Below are 16,056 nucleotides of genomic sequence, written 5' to 3' on the forward strand. Positions count from 1 at the left end.
GCTCAAACACTTCGCAAATTGTACCACTGCTCTGCCCAGTCGTGGGATGGCAGGTATCAACCTAATATGTAATTTGGTAGTCCATCTACTCACATCTAAGAAATGCTGGTCAGAAACAATCTTGCATCTTCTTACCTTAACAACTGGGTACCCAATCTGTTTATGAAGCAAAGACTATAGCCAGAATTTAAAATAGTTTGCCGCCAGTTACATGATTTCAGCATCACAAAAAATGATTTAACAGTTAAGTGCCCAAAACGCACAGCTGAGACTGAAGACTTCCCTTTCTGAACCACAGAGCTTAAGACTAGTGAGAAGTATTTGTTGACTATATACTTTGGCCATTGAGTTATTACACAAATGTAATGTGCATGCTCTGGGTTAGCAGCCTTGAGATACCATTTCCTATGGAGAGATTGCTGAACCAGTGGAATTTGATCAACTTTCGAAGCAATATCCGTTTAGTATGAGAATCTCTTTAGGAGGCTACATACCCATTCTGTTCACTTTGTCGAACTGTTGAAAGAATGGTTAATGGATTCTTAAGTGGTGATCAATAGTACCACTGTTTTATTATGTACAATGTATTTAATATTGTTAAGTAACTATGGATAATTGATTGTTTTTCATTTTCTTTTACGATGCCTTTCATGGACGTTTTACAAAACTACTATGTAGGCTGTGAGAAGGTGGCCTGATATGCAGTGCTCACTATTCTAGTGAACACTATGTATCAGTCCAGCAACCCTTATTGATGATTGGTTGTAAGTCAACCTTATAGACCAGCTATCCTAGTAGCATGGATACGAGCAGTCTAAGGCTAAAGACTCGAGAGGGCGTGTTAAGCCAGCTGTTATACCACACATATATCCCTTGAACACCCAGTGAAAGGACACCACACAAGTGTTATGAAAATAAACAGTGTATTTATTAAGATCACAACAGCCCTGTACTCTTTATGAGGACAGGGTACTAAGCACAAAACAAAACTCTTACAAAAATACTTAAGTTAGCACAGTATTTACAACTGCCCGAGGGGCACGGAAAACCATATACTCTGAAAGTGGAATGCGAAATTACTAGCAGGTAAGTACAGTACTAATAGCCTTTGGAATCGCTAGGACTTGACTATAGAATCGTTAGATTACTTCTAGGAGACCCAGGGGACTCGGGTGCAGAGTGTGCACTCTCACACGTGATGCGGGACAAAGTCTATGGTAGCTAGCAATGACAAAGTTAGTTTTCCTCCTACCCGACCTGGTAGGAGGAAAACTAAAGTGGATCCTGACCCTTGGATAGTGAGGCTATGCTGGGGCACCGAAATGCCGAAGTTACCTAGCCCAGGGGCTGCAGCTGCATAGGTCTCAAAAGACGTCGGGAATCCTCGTAGACGGACCAGGAGCCTGGAAGAAAGATGCTGGCAGGAGACCAGTGAAGAGAGTTCGAAGTGATCCAAGCCTGGATCTTGAAGACAGATGACACCTGAAAGCAGAGGGGACCAAGTTCGAGACTACTAGCCAGTAGTCAGTGGGCACCAGGAGGGCACCGGATGGTAGCCACCTCGACTAGGTGAGTGGGTGACGCTGTGCTCGCAGATCTCACGGACCAGGAGGCGTTGTCGGCGACCAGGTTGGAGGAGCGAGCTGTCCCACGATGGATGAAGCTGTCGGCGTCGCTGGACCCAGGATTGGGCAACAAAGCCTTGGCAAATTCAAGCCCACGCGGTGGACTCAAAATGGCGTCTGGAGTGGACCAGGAGGGTCCGGGGTGCTTCTCTTGAGGAAGGAAGCAAGGGCCAGTCTGGAGCAACCAGACTAGCAGCAGTGATGTCGTCTGTCGTCGTGAAGAAGGCCACAAGCCAGCCGGCTAGTAGCCACACAGCGCGGTGAGCAGGCAAAAGCAGAAGGGCCCCACGCAGATCGTGGAGATGCTGGAGGGCTGATCTTCGGTGCTGGAGCTGCTCAGGGTTGGGGCTTCTCGGACCCCAAAGCACTCACCAGTGGAGCACAAGGTGGGCTTGTTGCAAAGAAGTCGTGCAGTCTTGGCGATCGTCGGTCCCTCGAGGTCTCGTCGCACTCACGCTGCTAAGCTTGGCTGTAGAGGTGAGTAGAGGTCAGAGGTGCCAGGGAAGCCTGGTCTCGTCGAGCTGGGCAGTCGGATTCCGGAGGAAGGTCTTGCAGCAGACAGCAGTGTTCTTAGGATGGTGCCCGCTTGATGCAGGGTGACTACTCCTTAGCCACAAGGGAGAATCTTGATGTCCTTTCGCAGAAAGTCGTGTCTTAATTCCAAAGATGATCTAATTTGAACAGGGGGCCCGCTCCTATCTTTATACTAAGAAAAGGGGCTGACCCGGTGACTATGTCCTGCCTATGGGTGGGACTAGGAGGGGGGTGGTTACACCCCTCTCCCATGCCGGACTTTCCCCAGGCCAGGGGCTGGTGTGCCCCTGGAACTGGTTCTGACCGGCCTATGCGTAGTGAGCACCGGGGGGCCACTCAGCAGTCACCTTCCTGTAAAGCCCTGCCTATCCAGGATACACAAAACCCTGTCTGGGACGGTGCTAGCACCGCCCTCGACAGGAAACCCTTTGTCCAGGCTCCCCTCGCTGGAAGGACTCCCAGCTGCAGGGGGTCAGACTCGTGTCTGTGGTGGCAGCATCCATTTTGTGGAGCTGAGGCTTCGTTTAACTTTAACCAGGGTTCACAGTTACATACATGTCGTGTCCCTCTAGAAGGGTGGAATGCTAACCCCGTCGCCAGAATTGGCGAGGGGTTAGTATTCCAATTCGTATGACACCTTACTCGACATGTTTTGATAAAGCAATACCAAAGATAGCATTTAACCGCGAGGATTATAATGCACTTAAGAGTATATGGTATGCGTTATCATGGAACAGCTATTAGGACTTGGTTCCGCAAGCTGCAGACAGGCTCAGCTCATGCCAGAGCACCATCTCACACGATTCCAAGCACTCTGCCTTCAGGATTGTCAAGGCCTGCCATAGGAGTGACTGATAGGAATCTGTGTGTCCATTTTTAGGGTTAGATATAGGTATACTATATCTACAGCAAAGGGTGATTACACGACTTTGCCCCAGCTGTCATGCAGCCAGTTGTGTCAAATTTAGGAGGCCAGCCAGGGGTGGCATAATACATGCTTCAGCCCCTGGTAGGCCCTGGGTACACCTATGCCCTGAGTTACAGGGTCTGATAAGGTGGCCCAGTACCAATTGGTAAATGCACCTAGGGTACATGTTGTAATTTAGAGAGAGAACAGCCAGGCTGTGGGTCTGATTGGCAGGCCCACAGCCAGAGAAAGTCGTAAACCAGTGAAACAAAAGCAAAAAATCTGGGTGATCATAGGATTGCAGACCCTACTCTCCTACATAGGCCACCATAAATCACGGGCAAAATGACATTAAACCATAATCAGTTAAGGTGACTAAAGAAATGTAGAAATCACATGCAGCTCAAAATGGACTATGGGTTGCAGTACTTAGTCCCGAAACAGTCAGACAAGCCCGCCCAGTGATGTTTGATGTTAAGAATTTGGACTTTATCCCCCTCAAATTAGATATGTCGGCATCCGCCAATAGCACTTCCAGGCACAGATTAATATTTTTGCAGGGTCAACTCAGCCTTTCATTCTTTTGGATACCAAAATAAAACAAACAAAAAAGGAGAACAATGGACTTTGGTGATCAGCATAAGTTGAGAGGGTTGATCACAGTCAAACAAATAAGCAATTGCCTATCTCATTTAGTCATGCTCTTTCAATGGGTTTGTAAACAATGACTATATCTCCTATTGGCTTATGGTAAAGCAGTCTTTGTAACTTTTCAATTATGGTTTTATCCTATTTGGACAACGCCATAAATGCAAAAAGAGGAATGTTGATTTGTAAGAGGTTCGAAATCATGGACGTCTAATGGGGACACCGGGCTGAGACTGCATGAAAAACGCCCACTGCAGAAAACTCTGTTGAGCAGGTACTTCAGCATTAAACTTTTGAATACAAAGAAGCTTGTAACACTCGTTCGACTCTTCTGAAGAGCTCTATTGACAGTGAAAGCTGTGTCGGGAATGGTATAAAGTATAGGCATTGAAATGTAGGACAATGAACAAAATGCAACCGGAGGGAAATAAAAAGAATTAAATAAAAAAACATTTCAAAGTAAACAAGTGCTACTTCATTCACTACATGCGCACACACCTAAAAGACTGAATCACTTGCAGGTCCTGTGTACCCTTCAGCAACTTATACTTTAAGGGGTGCCAGGCCCAGCTGGTCTTTCAAATGCCTTGTTCAAACATGACCAACAACCCTGGGTTGTGTATCTCACTCTATTGCTCAGTCAGGTCTTCGTCACCAACTTCATACCAGCATCCTGGCGAGGCAGAATCCTGCCTGCCATTTATAAATCAGACTTGCGGACCGATCCAGAAAACTACAGATCGATTGCTCTTATTGATGTTGAAGCAAAGATCTTCGCCTCCAATTTTGTAGTCGACCTGGAAGCCTGGGTCTCTTCAGCAAACATCCTCCCAAAAATGCAGACGGGCTTTAGGGAAGGCTTGAATACGACAACCCCACCTTGCAGTTAGCCTCCTTGTTGAAAAGGTCAAGGACAAAAGCTCAAAACCGTATGCCTGCTTCGGGGATCTGAAAACATAATTTCACAGGGTACTGAGGGACTTTCTTTGGGCTAAGATGGCCAGCTGGGGAACACCACCAAAATTACTGGAGGGAGTGATCAATCTGTACTCAGATACGTGGGTCCAGGTTAAAAATCGGTAATGGCCATAGAACTACCTGCAAGATTGCCATCCATACGGGCCCTACAGCAGGGATGCAGGGTAGCAGACTGCTTAAGCAGTATTTACATTGCCGATCTTGAATGACCACTATTGAAAGTGGCATGCAACCCTACTAAACTAGCAGATGAACCACTTCGATGTCTCAAATAAGCACATGATCTTATTCTATTAAGCCAAACCCTGATCAGCTCCAGTGTTTAATCATCCACTTGGTATAATACACCCAAACGTTGGGGCTGGAATTAAGTCCTAACAAAACAAAAGTGATCTGCTTTTCAGCTAGCTCCACGTGCTGCTATCCTAGTTTCAAGTGAAAAGCAGCCAGAAAACCCTTAGACTTGGTTATAAAATACAAATACTTAGCTGCCGTAATGGATGCCCGATTATCGTTCAGGGAGCACCTAAAAAAAAAAAGAGCCATTGCTAACAAACTACGGTTTGCATTTAAATTACTGCAAAAAGATCTCAATAGCACATCACAGCACTCACTGTCTGCTACAGGTCATTAAGGGAAAGTGTCTCCCACCATTCATGTATGGTTCCGAATTGTTAAAGGGGAGTGATGCAACAACATAAACCAGCTTCAACTGACCCTGTTTAAACGCATCTTCCGGCTTCCGCAATAGATATCTCAATCACAAGTGAGGCTGGAGTTTGGCCTGTTCCATCAAATCCTGGTCAGGAGAGGCGCGTTTATTAAACTGTGTTGAAAGCTTAGAGCAGTCCACAAGCTTCACTGGCTGCCTTGTGTTGGTCAGAAATGAGGAGGCAGCCTAATCGCAGAAATTCGTGGCCAAGGGACCTTCATCCGGCCTTAAGCAACCTAAACCTAGATAGTGCTGTGAATTCAAAACTAGACTTTATTGCCTTTAAAAAGCTCACCAACAGGGCTGCACAACTACAATCCATCAATAAGGCAGAGTTTAACCCGGAAAAAGCATTCATGGACAGTTCTGCACTCCAATACTTCTTGGAGCCCGCAACCATACTTAATATCCCATATTGCAGCGCCCACTCAACATTCATTATTACTATTTCGAATGGGTGATTTCCATCAAAAGATCTGGTTCCCGCTTGGAAGCAGTCTTGGTCAAATCTTCAATATCCCTAGGTGACCACAGCGAAGAAAGCCTACTTCATTTTTGGTGTGTCTGTCCAGCCATCTTACACCTTGGACAGCAGCTGTTATGCCCAGCCTTGAGGGCCCTCAAGATTAGGTCTGGCCGCCCTGCAGTGAAGGCTTTCCTGAATGGTCACAGTATTCAGGTTTCTTGCAAGGCCACTTGGTTTTTGCTCCAAGTAAAAAAGGCTGTTTACACAGCAAGCTCTGGCCCCTTAAATAAAAATTGGTGATTGTTCTCAGCCTTCGTCGTTTAAAAAGTATTATGAACACTATATGGGAAAGTTTAAATGTAACTAATTGATTTAAACTTGATTCACAGCCACCCATATGGCGGTGTTTTATGTAAATGTTTTAATAAAGTTACTGTTGTTTATCATATGCGAAATTATACATTTTATTCATGTTTGTGTATATTGCAATGATTTTTATTAATTGGCAATAAAATAATTTACTACTCAGTGTGATTTGTTTACATACAACCAAACTCTTCTTGCAAAAGAACATTGCAGTTCATTCGTTTTGTGGTGTGCGTTATACAATGAGTAGGCATGCTTAAGAAGGCCTCTCAGATGGAAAAAATGTCCTGCCCACCTAAAATTCACATTGTACCTGCAAAACATAAGGATCGGCAAATTTGCTTCAAAAGTCTTGTTCCAATAGGCAAAGCTGTTCTTAATGTGCTGAAGAAAAAAGGTATGTACTAATAGGTTTGCTATTACCCTCCAATGTTGCTCATCATTCAGTGCTTGTTGAGCACTTTTCGCTCAAAGTTTCAACTGGAAAGGTCTCCCGTTGCTTTTAAGCTAAAGACACCTGAACACTTGTGTTCTTAAATCTCAATTTGTTAGACAAGTTGGTATTCAATTGATTGCAACAAATCTAAATTTGATGCAGACACAAGAACTATTCCAAAGCAGTATCAGGGAACAGCACATTGAGAATTACACTCTCCCCAACTTCACCTCAAACAGTTCTCAACAAAACTGCACCAATTGCACTTTTATTCAAAGTACAAGCATAAATGTTGCAAAACGACTTTTGAATGTCCACATGCCAGTCTCATTTAATTCTTGGAAAGAAACTGGTGTGGGAGCACACTGCTTCACCTCCCAGCAGAGTCGCCCCTGGGCATCATGGTAGATGCAGTTCAGATCGACAAGCGAGTACACTTGGAAAGTCTTGAGTGTTTCACCAGGTGGGTGCAGATTAGTGCTGGCCATCTCTGGACACGTGTTTCTGGATTATTATCCGTCATCAGCAGAGATTGACACGTGTTTCGGGGTATTACCCCTCATCAGCAGGGATAGGCAGTGTTCTGGGGTTGCCGATGGCTGCCAATATCTGCCAGGTATAGTACCACTCCGGCGCGTAGGTGCGGGATCCCAGGCTCGTCAGCCCGCTGCTCAAGGGAGCTTTAAAGTTACAAATGGGGGTGGGGTCGCACACTACTCACACACCGGCGGTGTCGCCCCAAAGGACTCTGGTCAATGTAGGAAAGTGTTCGCGATGCATCATCTTTCGATCTTCTGCTATCTTCGCTGTCTTCGCTCAAAGTTTCAACTGGAAAGGTCTCCCGCTGCTTTTAAGCTAAAGACACCTGAACACTTGTGTTCTTAAATCTCAATTTGTTAGACAAGTTGGTATTCAATTGATTGCAACAAATCTAAATTTGATGCAGACACAAGAACTATTCCAAAGCAGTATCAGGGAACAGCACATTGAGAATTACACTCTCCCCAAATTCACCTCAAATAGTTCTCAACAAAACTGCACCAATTGCACTTTTATTCAAAGTACAAGCATAAATGTTGCAAAACGACTTTTGAATGTCCACATGCCAGTCTCATTTAATTCTTGGTCACCTACCAATAAGGGAACAGGTTACTTTTATGTGCCAGCAAACTGGGTTAAAAGCCACATAAAATCATTAAATATGTGCAATAAACGTACACGTTGCCCGACTGAAAGCATTTTGTACTAGACTCATATTCCAGTAGAGATTATAACACGACATTCGTGTTCATATGCAGTAAACTATTTTCTATAGGGACCTTAATATTAACGCCTCTGACATGAAAGCACTTGATTGCCCAAACTCGATGAGAACACAGAGAAAGAGGTGCTAAAAAGATTTTTTTACTTTGAATTCCAAGTTGTTCTTGGAAGAAGGTTAAGGCCATCTTTGGGGAAGTTGCATCCATCGGGGAATTTTCGAACATTTCTAGGAAGCTTTTGAGATCTTGCGGGTCATAGCAAGCTTTTGTTCTTCAATGAGTCATAATCAACATTGTTGATTGATTCAAGAGTCCGTATTTGAGACCCCTCTGATTACAAAGAAATCAAAGATAAAAACTTTCTTTACAGTACCTTTATCATATGAAACATCTGCAGCGAAGGAGAGTTTTCCATTTTGTAAACAAACACGCCATGATGTAAAGCTGTTTGAAGATTCAGTCTAGCATGCTGTAGCAGGAGGCACAGCATTATTGGCCAGAGCCATCACCGGTATCATGGCACCTGCGGATCATTCTGTGTGCCCTCTGAAATTCAACATCATCACCAAAATCAATTTCTATAAGTGTAGGTATAAAGCGTGACAAAAGGTAAGAAGCACCATCTTGTGTGTCTGCTGGGCCATGGAGGTGTACATTGCAATCCACACTCCTATCTTCTAGTCGAATAACTTTATTACATAGATTCCATAGCTCAGATCCCCAGTCCGGGGCATCTAACACCCTATTCTCCAAGTCTGTTAGCCTCTTTTCCCATGTGCCCAGCTGTAGTTTAAACGCAGACATTTCTGCATGCCAGGTTCGATTTCTTTTAGAACCTGCGCGTGGGTGCCGAAGAGTTATGGGTGCCATGCTTTTGCTCTGGGGTCATAGATTGCAGGTATTTCCCCCTTTTCTGCTCGTCAAGGCCTCCGACAATAAGAGCTGCCTTGCAGCCTTGTTCCTGGACATTTAAGACAGTGCTAAAAATACAATATAGTCCCCAGGTCTGGAAACTTGGCAGCAGCATTCGTACAGTTCAAATATAGCAGATAAACTGGGCCTTTAATGTTCGGAATAGGATACTGTACTGCCTAGGTGCCTCTCGAAGGCAGTATTCACATCGGAGTCTCAAGTGTCAGGTGAAGGGGCTTATAGAACCAGGGCTCAAGTCAGGGTACTACGCGGGTGGACGGCGTCCCCCCACTTATTTTACCGGGAGCTCGATAACTGGATCAAATGGCACACATTCACTCTTTGGGCTCTCTGGGGCGAGATCGGAGCTCATTCAGAAGGTTGCTCATACGCTGGCTTCTCTGATGCAATCGCATCTAAGGGGTGAGCAAGGGGAGGCAATGAGTCTGATGGTGCAAGCCACCTTTTGTGATGTCACTTCCTGTTGTGACGTCAGCGTCCCCCCACTTCTTTATTTAGGACCTTTGCCCTGTATACAACAAATATGGTGGCGTCCTGGAGGGAGCATGAGCCTACCCAGTCGACTAGGCGCACTGCCATGGGACCTACAACCTTCACCAACAGTGTCATCTCTGAAACCAGGGGCAATACAATGGAGTATTGTCACACTTGTATAATCTACTGATAAGACACCACCACGATGAACCCTAAATAGCCAGGCTGAACGGTAGGAGCAGTTGCAAATAGATTATACTGAGGAGGAATGAAAAGAGATCCTGGAGCAGGGGGAGGGAAATCCCAGATGATTTTCAGTCTCTTTGAATAAATCCATAAATAGTACTGGGCCCTGAGAAGATATGGAAAATGGACTTGCGGCACCATTCGAACTGTTCGCACTATGGTCAACCACAATGTGATACTGTCCACATTTTACATGATTGTCCAGACAGGCTTGCCCTTTGGACTGCGACAGGGACCATTTTTAACAGATCCACCTTCTGCATAACCTTCCCACGACACCCAAGCAAGCTTCACAATACCAATGACCTCACCGACCTGACAAGCCACAAATGTCACCACTTATCCACAGTGCTGACTGAAATGCACAAGATTGCCTCCTATAAAAGGATTATACACATAACAAGACCAGGTAGAGGCCTACTTACAGATTTGGGCACTCTTCCTTGGCGATAATACTTAGAAAAGCGCAGTCAACAAAAAAGTTGCACATCTGTCCGACATCAGGCTATAAAAGGACTCCATTCTGGACTCCACTGAGAAACTGATAAATCCATCTGTGCAACAGAGGATGTGCTGGCCATGGACAGCACTGCAGCGCCACATGTATACCTCGACCCTGGTATATGGGAAACACTGGCTCATCAGTTGTAATAACTCCGCCCTCCAATCCTATAATGTTCCTCTAGGTACAAACGTGCACGCATCCTGCCTCTCCCTGTAACTCCCATCCTCTGTCCCCTCACATTATCGAGTCTTAAGTGAATGGGTCTTATGAGGAAAGGCTTTAGTTAACAAGTTCCGAAGAGGACCTTGAGACAATGGTAACTTCTTGTCCTGCACGCACCATAGACACCCCTCATGTAATAAAGCAGTTCGATCTCGCAGACTATGGGCAAATATCAATAACAGAGAGGTCTGAGCTCCCGAATAATGATCCGAGAGATGTCAATGTCCCTTTTCGCCTGGTTGCGAACTATATAAAGCGGACGCACTTACTCCCTGGACTGAAGTGGAAGGTCTGGGCACTTCTAATTAACGCAGGTGCGATATCACCTACTACAGCAGCTTGGGCAGTGTATACATATTTGAGACCGCATCACCTAGATTTTTCAGTAACCTTCATATCCTCAAGCACTGTAGGTCCTCCTGTCCTGATACCACAATGTTTTCTATAAAGCATATTACTATTAGGGCCGCTGGATATTCATAGAATTGCTGCATTTGACACATAATCCATCCTCTGCTCATAATCTGCAGATTTTACCAAAAACAAATTGTTTCTAGCTCAAACAGTTCAAAAGTTACTAAAAATGTAGCGATACATGTTGCCTTGCAGTCGAAGGACCAAGGACCTTTCGGTTGCTTGTTGCTATATTTAGGTGTTAAACCCGTACTAATGAGTTACAACCTTTGCACAGACAGGGAACACATTTCAAGATAATGAAGTAATACTATCAGAAATGTGTCGCATCCTGCCACATAATTGGCCTTTTCTTGCTGCATAATTTACTCAACTCTGACGCATTATTTGCCTTGCTGCCCGATTCCAGTGGCACTGATTATTATGAAGCCTGGGATAAGAAGACCCCTTTAAAGTCCTCGACTCTACCTTTCTGTTGACATTTAATGGTATAATTAATATTGATTTATATAAAGAGCCCATTAACACCGCACATTGTACCTTGGTGTAGACTTAGATTGCGAACATGATTGTAAACTAGGATTATTTGGATTCTATAAATAAAGATATTAAAAATATATATATTACTGGCTAATAATGAAAGCTTCTAACATTACCAAAATTGGCCTCCTTCCGGCCCAGTAATTAAAAGGTACTGGCGCATGCCGTGACCAAAACTGGAGGAACTGATTACTTGTACATCACGTGACATTTATTGCTAGCTGTATATTCGCTATCCAAACGGTTGTATTTTACTATTTAAAATAAGGAAATCAATCACAAATAAAAACACATTAAAACGATAAAAATCAGGCATTCGGTAATTTAAAGAAAATAAGCTTTGCTACAAAATTCTGTTCACCTGTTCAGAGAATATTTAGCCTATAGTGTACACGATACAAATCAACTTTAATAAGGAAAAAAGCACCTCACAATGTTGAAATAAAGGATGACCCAGCCATGTACATCTAGGATGGGGACTGCTTTCTTAATTAACAATTCTAAGGAGGGAGAGGTGGCGGCCATTTTCTTGTTTGTTGTGTTTAGATGCGCCCAACCAGGAAACTTTTGCTTCAGTGGAAAGGAAGGTGGATTGTAACCTTGAAATCAGACTTCAATCAACCTGTAATCCCAGATAAATATATGGGATGGTCCAAATTAGAGCTGCTAGATCGAAGCTTGGCTTTTGAAAGCAAAACAATAACAAGCAGATTCTTGCACACAGACCCACAAAATAAACTAGACACTGAAACAAACACGTTTAGAAAGGCATCGGCCTCAGAGCAACAACTCAGGGCTTCCTTGTGTGACGCGGTGCGTTGGTTGCAACCACCTGCCAAGCCCCTAGAACGCAACAAATGTAACCCTACAGTCGACAGAAGCCTTTCAGGTGGGTGAGCCAACAGCAGGGCTGCGGTAACAGGGGGAGGGTGCATGTTCTGTCTGGGAATCTTGGTCTGCAGTCAAGGCATGCAGAAATAAACACTGGGTGCCTTTAAGCGCTCCTGCCCCAGGTAAAACCGCTTTTCTGGCTTGGAATCTCTCTCAGGACTTGACCTTTTTTGGTTTAAAGATATCGGCATTTTCATCTAGATTAGACACCGAGGGAGGGGGTGCAGCTCCCGCTAATGCCCAGACAAGTTGCCCCAAGAATTGGCTATGACAAAACCAAACGAGGTGACGCAAGTAGAATACAAGGTGGCACGCAGTAGGGGGCGTATGCATAACAAGTGGACTTTCCCATCCTTTTAAGTAGCAATAGACAAATGTAATCGAGGTGGAATGGGTCCCTCGCACCCCTATCCCATCCTATCCAAGATGCGACCTCCCCTGATGCGCTCGCGGTAGTTTCTTCCCCGGTCAAGTTAATCTACAGTAACATGTGGTCATCCTTTTATGCTAGGCCTAATACCAGCAAAACTCGCCTCACATCTATGGAAACAAAACATAAGGGGAAATAACTGTTCGAAAGCCCATGTTTCCGGAAGCTGAGACGTTCTACAAAAATGACATTCATAAATGGTTAAAAAACAGCCGTGGACGCATCTGTCAGCCTATGGACTGCAACCTATAATTTACTGTTTTAAAGAAAGCCGGTGTTACTTCTCAGGTTAGGGAGAGATGACTTTTTCCAATGCAAGCCTCTACGGAAGCAGATAGAGCGGTTCACGAGTATCCCACGCGGAAGTCGAGGCATGCTTCTGACATCAGCTGAAGAGCCATAGGTGAAAGCTGCAGGTGGCTGAAACGTGCAAACGCATTGCACTCCATAGGCATGCAGGAAGACAACATCGACTGCATTATAAACTCATTTCAAACACACATACACACTCTTTTTATGCAAAACTTGGAAGGCCGTTTGCATTTCAATTCCCTCCTCATTGCATACATGTCACGCAGAGCACGTGTCGATACATGTCTTCCTCTTTTTTTTGCTGATGGAAGGATGTCTGTCCCCATACACTGGCGCGTCAGGGTTGCGCAGCAAAAAGTTTCCAAAGTCGGGGCTTACCTGCAGTCCTCCAGCCAGGTGGCGATCTTCTCGTTGGGTACGTGCCCTTTGGAAAGAAAGAGCTGGGCATTAGTGACAGGAAGCGCTTGAGGGGGGCCGGGAGGGTGGGTGGAATCAGACTGACCTGCTTCGGCGGCCAGGCCCGCCAGCTCCCGCGGGTTCAGCGAGGCGGCGGGCGGGTCTTCGGAGGCCTGCCAGGAGTCCCTGCTCTGCGCCCAGGCCTGCCTCTTGTCCGTGGCCCTAATCCTGCAGCCGGGCCCCGGCGCCGCCACCACCTCCGCCGCCGCCTCCTCCATGGGGACCTCTCTGGCTGAGGCGGACAGGAAACCTGCGGGATAAACAAGCGAGCCCCGCTTCAGTGGCAGGCAGCAACCAGAGGCGGAAGTCACTCCCCGAGCCCTGAACTTTCTGCGGAGTTCATGTCTTCAACACAGAGCGCCGGCTGCAACCAGGAGGCGTTATATAAACAGCGCTCCTCAGGCAGGAAGCGCGCGTACACGCATGGCACTCACAGGTTGCGCTCCGCAGAGTCTCTGTCAGGCTCTCCCACCTCCTTCATCGCCAACTCTCTCATTTACCCAATCCGCTCGAGCGTCCTCCTCCTTGGGTCCCTCCTCCTCCTCCGCTCCTTTCCTTGGTATCTATTCGCCGTCAGTTAGTCACTTTTTTTTGGAGTGCTGGTGACGCAGGCGCAAACTTGGACCTCATTCGGAAGAACACCTGAGGAGAGGTGAGCCCGGGAGTTAGACAGCGGCTCTCCCCCGCCCCAAATCCCCTCCCACGGAAACCGTCGGGCGGGAGACTGCCGTTGCAGGAAAGCGGCGACGAAGTTGATTTCGGAAGTGACTGCTGGCTTTAGCAGAAAAACAAAGACAAGCCACAGAGAAATCGAGCCTGGCAGGGCTAACTGGACTTGAATTGGGGGTTCCCTTGAAACCATGTGGAGTCTGCATATGACACAACTTAACAATTAGCACAACTCTACGCACCGCAGCAACTTTATATATACGGAGTTAAAATATCTGCTCGGTATCTGTGCTGTCCGGGTATCCATGCTGTGCTTACCCCATGAATGGTGCTTGCATTGATTGCTTCTGTTGCCCATTCTAGTCTTTTGCGCGAGGGAAGCTTGTCTGCTTTTTGGAAGAATCTGGTGCAACTGCTGCCTTTGTTACGTGCGCGTGGGAACTTTCACTGCTTCTGGGTGCAATAAATGTGTTGCAACGTGGTCACTGTTTTGTTGCATTTGCTTGAGGGTAGATTGCATTTCTCTTGCTCTTGCTGTAGCCTTTTTGTGGTGCAAGAGTGCGCTGGAGCTCTGTAGGTTGCACTTTTGTCTGTGTGTGGGTCAAGCTTGTACTCCCGGTGCCTGTGTTGTGTTTGACAGGAAAACGGATGCAGCTGCTTCCCAGGCTATGTTTGTTTTGTATAAGTGTGACTATTGATGTATCTGATTTGTATGTGTGAAGAAAGAGTGTACAATTTTATCTCCTCTTTGTGTGTGAGGGAGCATTCACTGTTGTGCTTGTGATGTAAGGGCATATATGTGTGTGTGGTGGAAGCTAGTACGGATGTCTGTGTTGTTTCTCTTTGCGCAAAAGAACGTGCACTGCTTCTAGCCTGTTTTTTTGTCTTTTGTTTGAGAACATCTTACTCTTTTGGTTCCTATGTAGCTGTCATCCTCTGTGACTGTAGTGCCTCTATGCCTGCCTTTGTTCTGTGTGTGAGAGAATCTAATGCTGCTATTGCCCCTCTGCATATGTTAAGTGTGTGCAAGGAAAGTCTGCACTGCTGCTTTGTGTGTGTGTGTGAGAGAAGCTTTCACTTCTAATCCCCATGCCGTACATCTTCTACTTGTCAGATACTACACTGCTGTTGCCTATGCTGTATCATTTCTGTGGGCAAATAATAATTTCTGCTGTTGTGTGTTTGTTTTGATCTGCTGCTGTCTATGCTGTACATGTTCTTTGTATACGAGGGGAATTTGCACAAGATGGATGAAAGTGCTACGTGCTTTCAATAAAAGTCTCTCTTGCCAACTTTAATGAGTTATAATGTCACACCTAAAGTGTTTTTCTTAAATGTAAATATTTGTGCAGTGCATAAATGCCACTGTCCCAGCCCAACTACCTTTCACCCATAAGAATAGCTGTGAAGCCCATGTGACGCCAAGGTGAGGTATGTCACACCGCCATGGAGAACTTTGGCTTCAAGCACTCTCGTGTGAACATATCTCATTAGTGGGATCCACAGTGTATAGACACAACAGCCAGACAGCCATTTTATACAGGATAACTACTCTGTGCTCAGTAACACAATTTTCCATTGTAATTAAAATTGTGTACGTGAGAAGATGTTAGAATTCTGTACAGTAACAGCTCTGTGCACAGTAGCAATTCTCTGTAGAGTAACGCAGGCTTATAGATTGTGTCAATTATGGACAATAACAGTTGTTTAAAAAAAAACAACACAAGCATAAATATGGATAGTGGAACAAGAGACTAAACTACATTGTGGGTTAAGTAAAACTTATATGTAGGTGTGGAGTAAAAATGACATTTATTTATAAATTTTAAAATCAGCTGCGATGAAGTGCAGGCTTGAAGTGATTTATGTGAAAGCCCAATGAATGGAGTATTTCAATAACAAGATTACTTTAATCAGGAATTCCATCTACACAACTGACCTACCACAACAGGAAACTCATCTGCTCCCATTGTATTCCAAAGTGCTGGTCAATTCTTGCACCTCTCTTGAACGAACATTTTGCCAAAACA

At 45.3% G+C, this 16,056-nt stretch overlaps 1 protein-coding gene across 1 annotated transcript in view; it reads right to left on the reverse strand.

The window, feature by feature from the left end:
* ITPRID2 (ITPR interacting domain containing 2) overlaps positions 1-13,851 on the reverse strand; it is a 219,570-nt gene extending 205,719 nt beyond the window's left edge. Inside the window, exons 1-2 of the mRNA XM_086956225.1 lie at positions 13,404-13,851; positions 13,280-13,325 (exon numbers count right to left, since the gene is read on the reverse strand). Coding sequence (XP_086812351.1) covers positions 13,280-13,325; positions 13,404-13,575 — 218 coding nt within the window. The 5' untranslated portion in view covers positions 13,576-13,851. The remainder of the gene's footprint in view (positions 1-13,279; positions 13,326-13,403) is intronic.
* Between the last annotated feature and the right edge of the window lie 2,205 nt (positions 13,852-16,056).

The sequence above is a fragment of the Lissotriton vulgaris genome, chromosome 2_1, assembly GCF_964263255.1.
Source record: "Lissotriton vulgaris chromosome 2_1, aLisVul1.2, whole genome shotgun sequence".
NCBI lineage: Eukaryota > Metazoa > Chordata > Amphibia > Caudata > Salamandridae > Lissotriton > Lissotriton vulgaris.